Source organism: Lactuca virosa, chromosome 3 (genome assembly GCF_052849685.1).
Source record: "Lactuca virosa cultivar CGN04683 chromosome 3, Lactuca_virosa_CGN04683_v6, whole genome shotgun sequence".
NCBI classification, from domain to species: domain Eukaryota; kingdom Viridiplantae; phylum Streptophyta; class Magnoliopsida; order Asterales; family Asteraceae; genus Lactuca; species Lactuca virosa.
Genome location: NC_136428.1, coordinates 179,496,473 through 179,508,205, shown reverse-complemented (window position 1 = coordinate 179,508,205; position 11,733 = coordinate 179,496,473). Strand labels below are relative to the sequence as shown.

General features: G+C 31.9%; 1 protein-coding gene across 20 annotated transcripts; it reads right to left on the bottom strand.

Annotated features, from left to right (window-relative positions):
• Nucleotides 1-258: 258 nt before the first annotated feature.
• Nucleotides 259-5,099, bottom strand: LOC145166838 (uncharacterized). Of its 20 annotated transcripts, none has more exons than XR_013740741.1 (12): nt 4,531-5,095; nt 4,338-4,441; nt 4,180-4,265; nt 3,944-3,981; nt 3,769-3,830; nt 3,522-3,675; nt 2,857-3,437; nt 1,867-2,114; nt 1,674-1,757; nt 1,348-1,577; nt 596-681; nt 259-520 (listed from the first exon to the last, which is right to left on the bottom strand). XR_013740741.1 is itself a non-coding variant. In XM_079085880.1 (11 exons), exons 1-5 carry the CDS (start codon nt 4,603-4,605, stop codon nt 3,799-3,801), a joined length of 303 nt encoding a protein of 100 aa, XP_078942006.1. In that variant the 5' UTR covers nt 4,606-5,099; the 3' UTR covers nt 259-681; nt 1,348-1,577; nt 1,674-1,757; nt 1,867-2,114; nt 2,857-3,437; nt 3,522-3,624; nt 3,769-3,798. The 20 variants fall into 20 exon arrangements, 5 of the variants coding, with proteins under 5 accessions (XP_078942006.1, XP_078942005.1, XP_078942003.1 ...); XR_013740740.1 differs by having other exon boundaries at nt 259-681; nt 1,867-2,149; nt 2,857-2,954; nt 3,032-3,437; XR_013740731.1 differs by having other exon boundaries at nt 637-681; nt 4,531-5,094.
• Nucleotides 5,100-11,733: the final 6,634 nt, after the last annotated feature.

The following is an 11,733-nucleotide window of genomic DNA, read 5'->3' as shown; positions in this document are numbered from 1 at the left end:
GGTTTTGATCATGGTTTTATTTTTTTCTTTTTCGGTATGTATTAGGCAGTAATGTTTGTGTTTTAATGGATATTTTATTTTTGTAACATATATATAGTAGATGAGTGACCCCGCTTTGCGGGGTCCGGATGTGTGAACTCTTTTTGGTCGATTGTTTGTAAAATGTTGTTTCTACATGTTGGAAATCCGTACTGAACGTGTTTGTTGATATTAGTTGGCAAGAGTAATAAGTAATTAAAAAGAATGGGTCAGGAAGGGTATTAGAAGCTGAAATTGTCCATACCAACCAATCCCTAAATCACTGCAGACTGCTTAATGTCAATCCACCGGTTGTAGTTACAATACAACACCAATAACCCTAGGATTACAATATCTTAATAAACGAACTCTAAAAGTATTCTAAACTAATCTATGAAAGTTCATTGCTAACATGTGCATTTAAATATCCTGCATACCCTGTTCGTGAAGATTGGCTATTGATGTTTTCTCCCCATTGCCTCAGTCATCAATCCGTGAGTATCTACACAAAAAAAAGGTAGAATCACCTGTCTGACTAAATAAATATAGTTGGCGATTAAGATACAAAAGAATGAACCAATAAAACAGTTCGCTTGCAAAGGTGTGTATGCTGCCTACACATTAGTCATGCCCTCTTTTCTCTAGTTCTTATCCTTGCTCGACCTGAACAACAAAGAACCTTACAGTGTAATTGTATATTTGAGATTTCAACTACTTTCTATTATTTGTTTATTAGAGCATCCAACATGCTGGTCAATTTTTGAAATATTGAATCCTAAAATTGATCATTTTTGTCAACACCATGCAACACCTTTAATTTTTTGTTTTTGCCATTAATTGGTCAACCGTGTTTCAGTTTGTCATGAAAATATATATCTTAATGTGTCAATTTTCCCATCAACCAAGTTTTCTACTCTAACAATTTACATGAAAGATAAAAGAATATTATAACAGTTATAATCAATTTATAATCTATATCAACAGAAAAGTTATAAATATTATTATAAAATTGACCATCTAACCATCACTATAATAGGGATGACGTGGTTTTAAAAGTAAATTAAATACAAAACATGTGCATAAAAAAATGTTTTCAAATATGATCATTAATACTTTGACAACAGATTAATACAATAATATATTTGGTATCAGAACAATTTTATAATTTAAATTAAAAGAAGATCTATTGCATAAATAAGGAGTGTACTCATTTTAGTTCAACTATCCACCAAATTAATATGTTTTTGATGTTTTAGATATGGTATTAAATGAGAAATCAATAATTCATCAAAATAGGTAAAAAAAAAAAAATGACAAAACACTCTATACCTGCTGTAAGATTCTCTTGAATCCAATTTGAAGTCTTGGGGCTAATATGGATGTCCCACCACCATGAATAGAAACGTCGTAACTCAAAATTTAACATACGTGCCATCACTCCATAATTGAACAAAGCCACAATTGATCTGGAACTCCAAAATCCCAGACTGAGAGCTGGTCTAATATCAAATTTTCTCCTTTCCTTTTTCCAAAGAATAAGAATTGATTATGCTGCAAAACTGAAATTGTTAAAAATTAGTATAGTAAAAAGAAAGAAAAAATCTGCAAGAAATAAGAACTCACTTTAACTTATTTTGTGTGGTATATCATCTTACTTATATTTTTTTCAATAGCAGCAACAACCAAATCCATTATTGAAGGCAAAGTGCATAGATTTGTATTCTCCTTGGTGTCTTGTCCTTTCTCAACACACAAAAAGAGTAACATTAGATTCAGATTCTCCTTATTTAAATTGTCAAGTAATTAGATGTTTGGATGTGTGTTTACAGTGATTACTTAAATTACTACCTCAATAGGTCCCTTGCCAGTTGTAAACTTGGAAATGAGTTTCATCTGTTGGCGAGAAAGAATATCAGCGCTTTGTAAGAAGGAAACATGTTTTGAGTGTTCAACCAGTATGTCAATGATGAAAGATGGTGAGCAACACGTAGACTCCATTGATCTTGAATACGCTTCTTGACATAGCTTCAATGGCAAACATCGCCACCAGTAATTCACTACTGCCTACTGGAACTATAAGACTTACTCCTGCTAGCCTGTAAGAAATGTATTCCAATGAAGACCATATCACCTGACCAGCCGATGCGATAAATAGTCACACAAGCATTTTATCGAACACTTACTGTGCATAATAATTAAAGTTGCCAAGTTTTTTAATCAGGGGAAAAAGCACTTCACAGAAACCCATAAAAGATTTCACTTCCATTCATCACAAAATAATGAATATATATTGTTATCGTATCGTTACAATGTTTTTGTTATTATCATTATCATTTTTTCTTTGATAATACAATACATATGAGTACATAGTAACTAAACTCTAATCTTTTTTTATAAATCTTAGTCATAATATAAAAAAAACATTCAAAAGATTCAAAAATGTTTCCATATTTTTAATCTTTTACAAAAAAAAAATAATAATAAAAAAATAAAAAACAAAAAAAAAACAAAAATTAAACCATATATAGTCATGAACAAAATTCTAGAAACTTAATTGTAAAAACATGGACAACCTTTATATCAGAAGTGTAACCTTTAGTTACAAAATACATTTATCCAAACGAATTTAGAAATGTAGATACTTATGTTTGAAGAAAAAAATCAATTTGAGTTCAAATCTACTGCATTCCAATTTCAATTTCAGGAGTTGGAAATTATTTAACTATATCAAGTGGATCTAAGTTTTTATTTTTTTTAATTTAGCTAAAATGATTTCTTTATTATAGATAAGCTGAAAACACTTTGCAAGCAACTAAAGCTACAAAAACAAAAACATACCTGCAAGGGTATGGATGTAATTTTCTCAAAGGACAATATAAGGAAATGATTACAATAGAAAGAGATGCCAAACACCTTTCCCATTCATCGCAGCGCCACTAAATTGCAAATGAAGATGTCAGTCTATACTTATATTACCAATGTCAGTGTATACTTCTAATAAGATAATTTATACCCCAGTGGTCAACTTCAATTAGAATCATTATAGTGTGCATTTTTTTAGGAGTTCTTTTCTTTTTTTATTAGTAATCAGTTAACTCCAACTAATCCAGCCGTCCAAAAACATATTCCCTGCTTGCAGATTCTTATACAGTCCAACATAAACCAAGAAGTAAGTAAAATAAAAGAGAAAAATGTTTCAGTGCTTAGAACCAAACAGTATACCATGAAATATATAATAGTTAAGGTAATATAAAACCTTTTGAAGCGCATTGGTTTGACTCTGTTCCACCTCTGTTCTATGAAGAAGCCATACAGTTGATTTTGGTGTGTGAATTGGTGCAAATCCATTGTTCCACAAGACTGAGAACTTTATGAAGATAGATTACAAACGAACATTGGTACCGGAAACGGGATATGAGCTGCAACACAAAGCACGGTCATCAAAACCCAAGTTGATACTTCATTTATATATTGAATAATAATAAATAAATGTAATTATTTACATGAATGAGGGACCATGTACGTAGATATACAGGCCAATGTCAATCAATCACTTCAAGTTCACTTGCCAATTGGAAAACTGGCCAACCATGGATCTTATATCATCTAGTGCAAAATCAATGGTACTTTTGTTATTGGAAAGAAGAACCCATCATTCTGTAACAGTGGAAAATATTTTTTTTTTTTTTTGATCAGATACAAGATATTTTGAGATTGTTGCACAAATTTAAACAAAACAACAAAATTTACCATGAACACCAACATTCTAGACTCCTTTTCTCATTTTTCCAGATACATGAGCTGCCCAATACCTGTAAGTTTCAAAATTAAGTCAGTTGTGTAATAAATCGATAAGTATTATGTAAACTTAATACATTTTTATACATAATACTATAAGGAATGAAGCAAAAATAATCTTTCTTACAAAGACTTTCTTCTCGTTTGGCTCTGTATGACCCACTTCTGCAAGCATAAAAACCAAAAACAACTTTAAAGCCTGTAAAATTTGATGTAAAAGTGTAAGCATATTAGTACATTAAGTTGTTAGATTGAGAGAAGATAATATAAAGGGAATTAGCTCCCACTGTATAACTGAGATAGAGATTGAGACCAAAGATGAGAACCTAACATGGAAATGAGAAAGGAATATCACTGGAGTACCTTTCGGAATCATGAACATGAATAGCAGTTCCATGCATTGAAGTTAGAAGCAACCTAAAGAAGCAAGATTGTTCACTGGCTATGATCTAGTAATATATATTCAAGAAGATGGGTTAGTTAGTTTGTTGATTTTTGAAGTAAAGTATAAAATTTGATACCTTGTTGCCCAATCCTTGGGGAGCATCAACAGCAATCGCCTTCCTGGCTTGTATAGGGCTGGGGATGATGAAGCAAGCGACTTATCCTTAAATTTCATCTCTGCCTACAAATCAATTGAAACACAATTTCAGTCGGAAATCTGTATTGTAATTTGTATACAGAAGAAATTAAGCATATGATCAATCAAAGTACCGGTCGATGGAGGTCCAGGCTTCGAGATTTCCAATAGTAGTAGACGTGATTTGATTGAAGCAGCGCCCCTGCCATACCCCTGCTAGAGAACTCTTCCGTTCCTTACTCCAAATAACACCACCACCACCATTGCCGCCTGCTGATTGCTTAAGGTTGGAAAAGCGATGAAGAAGTAGAAGAGAAGCGGTGGAAATAGAACGCTTTCGGGTTGTATTTGTCGATTGTACTCAAACTATGTCGTAAAACTCTAGCATCGAAGTTAGAGCCATCCGCTAACGACGGCGAAGAAGTGTCTCCGGTGGACCATTTGACGAACGGAGACCTCCGGCACCGGAAGACAAGTATCGATTTTGTGATTAAGAAGTCGACTGATCGACTCGTCGATCTCCGCATACCACCGATCGTCAGTTTGCAAGGGTATCTGGGAATACCTATTTGATCGATTGCAAGTATGAAGACCTGAAGCTTCAATTACAAGACCGATGGTTGGCGGTGGAGGGAGCAAAGGGTAGAAGAAGAGAGGAGACTCGATTTGGGAGGTGGTGGAAGTATCGTGAAGGAAACAGAACGAAAACAGATAAACATCAAATACTGAGAGACCGGGCACGATGACCAACACGTGGACAGAGAAAATAATGTTTTCCATAAAACACCCCTATACCAAGATTCTATAATCAAGGGACCATTTCTGTCAAAAACACACAAGTTCACTATTCATCTTTTAACACAACTTTAATATAATAATAATAATAATAATAATAATAATAATAATGGATTATTTAAAACCGAAAGCAAGAGTTCTTGGGATTTTAATTACAAATTTTTTCCTATAAGTACTCTATTTTTTTTTTAAAAGATGGTTTAAATAATATCAAGTATATTATTTTATAGTGAAAGTTTCCAATACCTTTATCATACATATATAAAAATCAAAGATAACAAACACTCACTAGTTCATGATGATTAGTCATATCCTATGCGTGTGAATTGTCCGATTTAACTTATTCAAACCATAAAACTTTACCTAAATCCAAAGACTGAGTCTAACACAAACAAACCGGATTCGCCAAGAATGTTACCATATATAGTACGAGTAACCAAGTCTCCTGGTTCTCGACTAATAAAAGATAATGATTTCAATATTCTTGGACCAATCAGCCATTAATAAATCTTGAACTACATAAATAAACCAATCATTTTACTTTGGTTGAACCATTACCAGATTACCTACCCTTTATGATATTGGGTTTATTATTATTATTATTATATCATTTTGATAAGTGTGGTATGTTATGGGCGTTGAAATTGTTTTAGTTTAATTGACAAGTTGATAGCGAATTTTGATGGAAGTCTCCTGGTTTATGGGATAAGCATGAGAAAGGTGGTGATATTCCAATGTGGTATTATAATTATTTATGGCCCCTGGTATTTCATTTCATGAGAATTTTCTATAAACTTCAAATACCGGAAACCAGGCACTGGTTTTTGTTTGTTTGGCTGACTCATTACCACTACACGCTCCAGAAAAACAGGAGCCTAAACAACCCTTCGTATGTGGCGATTCGACCCCACCCTCACAGCCCCTCTCCACGCGCCCCAATTTCTTGCTCTTCTTACAACCACTTATTAATAAAAGTAAAAATAAAAAACCACTAAATTTTAAGTTAAAATTCGGTAATTGACCAAAAAAGAGGGGTTCTTTAAAAAAATACAATGAAAAGATGGATTTCGGAATCTGACTATGGGATCCGCAGGGCACCCTCTGCGGATCGAGTAATCCCTCTGAGGAAATGGAACACCTCTGCGGATCTTGGCTTTTCTTAATTTTTTTTTTTTTTGTTTTTTCGTTTTTTTCGTTTATTAATATTAACTTTTTTTAATCACATAAGGTATTATGTGATTATTATGTAAAAAATTTGACAAAAAAATGTTAAAAATAATGAACTTATGTTTAATATCAGTCCACATAACTATTTGGGAATCCACAGAATTGTTATCAGCGGATCAATGTACACCTCTGTGGATCAGTGTACACCTCTACGAATCAATGTATAAATTGTCATACCGGTTAAATATTGTATCAACTCACCCCGGTATTGAATAATATAGAAATGGCCTACAATGCATCAACTTCTACGAATGCAAATATAGAAATTTGAAGATGAACTCATATTATAAATATAAAAAAATACAACTCTCCACGAAAAATTCAACGATCATCTATGACTATTTATACACTCTTCAACTCCTTAGAGCTTTTTGTCGGTCTGCAGTGTTGTTTGTCAGTCCACAGAGCTTTTTGTCAGTCCACAGAGCTGTCTTTAACCAATAATTGTGATCCATATATTACAATTTTTTATTAAAAGGTAAATATTAATAATTAAAAGGTACACATTATTTATTAAAATATAACAACGTCAACGGACCAAAACTAAGGTTAACATAAAAGTAAATAGAAACTAATATTAGTTGTCATCCACGCATTACAATTAAAGTAAATTGTCGTGGAGGTAAGACGACAACACTTTCAACTGGTATTTCCCAATTCATAAGGTTTAGAATAGGATTCACCATCTCAGTTTGATAAGCATTTCGATACACCGCAGTAGTTAACTTATAATTTACCATAAGTTTGATTTCTTCAATTTCAAGCCTTTGTAGTGATGCTATAGCGTGATGACAAGGTATACCTCACTTTTGCCATTTCCCGCAAGTACAAATGCCACGATCTAATTGCACGGATTCGGTGGTTAAATACTTACTCACTTCATATCTGTCGCCAACAATATGCCTAACCCTACAACCATCGGAGTTGATAAATCTTTTTTGAAGCACCTCAAGTGCATAAGGGGTCAGAAGACCATGAAATTCCCCTGTGAAATTAACTGAATCATCAAATAAAAATTATGATGCAATAATTTATATTAAAACATATAATTATTACCTCCGAATGTAGCACGTTGACCATACACTCCTTGCACGAAGTCATGGACCATTTAAATGATTGTTGTTATTGGTAACTCATGTCTGTTTGTCATTATCCAATTGATGACATCGGGAATGTCAATGAATTTCACATTGAAACGTACTTTAGGGAAAAATGCTTGTACCCATTTTGCAATGACAATATTGTCAAGCCAGTGAAGATCATTTCCATTCACCTCATTTTGTAAGGTGTTCAAACTCCCATAAAAATCATACACATTATACGTTTTGCATGTCTTCCAGAACAACTGCTCCACAACTGTATTGTTTCCGGTGGAAGCTCGTATTTTCTCATCTATATTTTTACAACAATAACCATGATATGAATCAGGATAGACTCTATGTACTGCGAAGTCTATAGAGTCAGACATATGGCTTATGAAACCAACTTCCATACTGCCACCTAAACATTCTTTCAGCCTCCTCATGAACCATACCTATCACTCATCACATTTTATGGTTCCCAAAGCAACTGCTATAAGTATGGGTTCATGATTTCCATCTAAAGCAACCGCAATGTACATAGATGTTATGTAAGTCCCAATTAGAGGTACGTGACAAACGAATATGATTGGTATCATAAACGTGAGAAACGTACGAATCTGCAAAAAAAAGATAAGAATAGTAGCCAGTTAACAACTTCAAATAACCAAAAATTTAGTATAAATGATTACATACCACGCATCCCAATGCCACAAAACAAAATTGGAAACGATCGTACATATCTTTCTTAATACATGTGAAGGTGTTAGGATTGGTTATTTGCAGATTATGAAAGAAAATCGGTAGGTTGGAGAAACTTTTTTTTAACACCTCATTGAAGGAATTCATTTTCACAACTTTCCACAACTTCTCAAAATTAAAAGGCTTGTCCAATTTAAATGAAATTTGTATCCATTAATCCGCAAAGCTGTTTGTCAGTTCGCAGAGCTGTTTGTCATTCCGCAGAGCTGTTTGTCAGTCTGCAAAGCTTGTTGTCAGTCCGCAGAGCTGTTTGTCATTCCGCAGAGCTGTTTGTCAGTCCGTAGAGTTGTTTGCAAGGCTACAGAGCTTGTTTTCAGTCTGCATAGATGTTTGCCAATCCGCAGAGTCGTTTATCTTATTTAAATCATCATTCATTCTTCAATAAACCCACACCTTTATTCTGAAATGGCCACTAATGTACCAACTTCTTCAAATGCAGCGACATCAGTCGATGCTCCAGGTCCATGGACGACAACAAAGGTGATGGTCCTAACACGATGTTGGATGAACGTTAACAAGGGTGTGACACCAATAGCTCCGCCTCATTGCCATATAGGTGATGAATGGACCCGCATAACATGTTTGTTCAACCATGAGATGGGAGAAGGACAACACCACCTTAAAGAAGATGTTGTTACTAAGTGGATGAAATTAAAGGAAAAAGTCACATGGTTCAATAGATGGTATAATTATATTAAAATTTTGCCACATTTTTACGCAGACGATGAAGAACTTTTACAAGTTGTTAAAGAGCATTACATGATGGAGTGTGATGGAAGTGAGTTCGAATATGATGACGTTTGGAATGTAGTGGAAAAAAAACCAATATTTCATGTAGACTGTAATATTTTATGCGTAATGTTTGCTACTTCTTTATCTTATTATTTGTAAGGACTGTCTTATCTGTTTCCATGTATTTGTAGTGTTTGTAGTTTCTGGAATAAAGTGTTTGTATTTGTTTCCATGTATTACGCAGACGATGAAAACAGCCTAATAAAAACCAATTACATAAAAATAACCTTATACAAAGCAGTACATATAAATAACCTTAAAATAAACAACTACTTCAAAATAATGTACTACAAAAACATTAAAAGTACGGGAGATCTTTTATAAGATTCCAAGGGGCTTCATACTCGAATTCCGACTCATCGCTAATGGATTTGTATTCCTCTTTCGCTGTCTCCAAGATCACTTCCTCGTCTTCATTGAGCCGTTCATCATTAATTTTGTTATAAAGATCGTTGAATAACAAAATTTCTGTTTTTACTTCATACCATGTAGCTTTGACAGCAACGATGTTACGATAGTTTCCTGCAGCGGTTTGAGGATCAGCGTTGTAGGTATAAGTTAAACGGGTCGAAAAACTTGGATCATTCACACCGATGCTCTCGTACACAGTAATATACGCACGTGTTAGACGTACGATATCCTCAACGCTCCATGGTCTGGAACCCATTGTGAGTGAAAATTTGATGCTGTCCAGAAAAATGAATGAAAGAAAGGGTGAAAATTAGATGAAATCATACACATACTAAAGAAAATTTATAGTAAAATATTAGTATTGCGGATCGAACACTATTTGATACAGAGTAGACGAAACAGTACTGCGGAATTAACAGTACTTTGTTGTGGAGTTAATGAAATAGTAATGCAAATCGAACCAGTGCTGCGGAATTAATAGTACTTTGCTGCGGAATTAACAATACTTTGTAGGAATACTAGTTTTTTTTGTCTTATACAAACTTCTTAATAAGCACATTTTAAAATAAACATCATTCATTCAATTTTCGTAAAGAGTTGCTTTTTTTTATTTATAATATGAGTTCATCTTCAAATTTCTATATTTGCATTCGTAGAAATTGGTGCATTGGAGGTCATTTCTATATTTTTCAATATCAGGTGAATTGATACAATATTTAACCGGTATGAAAATTTATACACTGATCTGTAGAGGTGTACACTGATCCGCTGATAACAGTTATGTGGATTCTCAAACAATTCTATGGACTGATATTAAACATAAGTTCATTATTTTTATCCTTTTTTGTCAATTTTTTTACATAATAATCACATAATACCTTATGTGATTAATATATATATATATATATATATATATATATATATATATATATATATATATATATAAACGAAAAAACGAAAAAATAAAAATAAAAAACCCAATATTTGCAGAGGTGTTCCATTTCCTCAGAGAGATTACTTGATCCGCAGAGGGTCCTCTGCGGATCCTATGGTCAGATTCCGAGATCCGTTTTTTCATGGTTATTTTTTTCAAAGAACCCCTCCTTTTTGGTCATTTATCGAATTTTCTCATTATAAAAATGGTGGATTTCAATTTATGTGTTTGAAATTAAGGTTAATAATCTAGGAGGGTAATAAGGCTTTAACTTTGTTTATTGGGTCCTATTATGAACACACTAGTCTACACAATCATCATACACCCTTAGGTTTATCATTTAGGTCATTATTACCATATCATTAGCATATAATTATTATTTTGACTAATTTTTTTTATCATTACTTCCTTATATCATAATCAATAAAACTTTTATTATATAATAATTACATTTTTATTAGTAATAACTTTAAATTTATTTTTTATTATAATAAAAAAACAAAATTAATATTGTTTTTATATTATAATAAATAATATTATAAAATTTTAAAATTCCAAACAAATCCATTAAAAAAATAGTTGTGATTTTTTAAAAGAAAAAAACAAACCTTACGAAAAAGTGGTGTAATTTTTTAAAAACCATTCCTAACCCATACTTTTTCGGATAACTTTTTGCTTGATAAAATTTATATTTTTCATTTTTGTCTTTAGGTTTGATAGATACAAATCGTTAATTGCATACGAACGTTTTATATCTTTTTAGTAAACATAAATAATTCTATTGAGTTTATATTAAAAAATAATATAATTTCTAATCATTAGAAAATGCTAACCATAAACAAAAACAATAAATAAATATATAAATGAATTGATTATCGATATTGTGGAAGTCTCGAGGGAAAGTGGGATTAAAAACAAGTCAGTCGCCAAAAAATAAACTATGTATATTTTTTTAGTATAATAAGTTTTATTGAAAGAAAACACATTAAATATTTATTTAAATAAAAAAGTTATCAATTAATTTATATTAAACAAGTTAAAAAATACAACAATTATAAAATAAAACAATGATTAAAATCCATAAAAAATTAAAAACTCCCTAGGTTAAATTAAATATCAATATTCGAAAAAAAAACATTACATGACAATAGTATTGTTATATAATTATGATTTGATTAATTTTTATCATTACTTTATTATAACCTAATTATCAATAATTACATTTTATTGCTAATTTTATTAATACTAATAATTTGAAACTTATTTGTATTAAGATAAAAAAACAATAATGTTGTTTTTATAATATAATAATATCAAAAATATTTAAAAAAATAAAA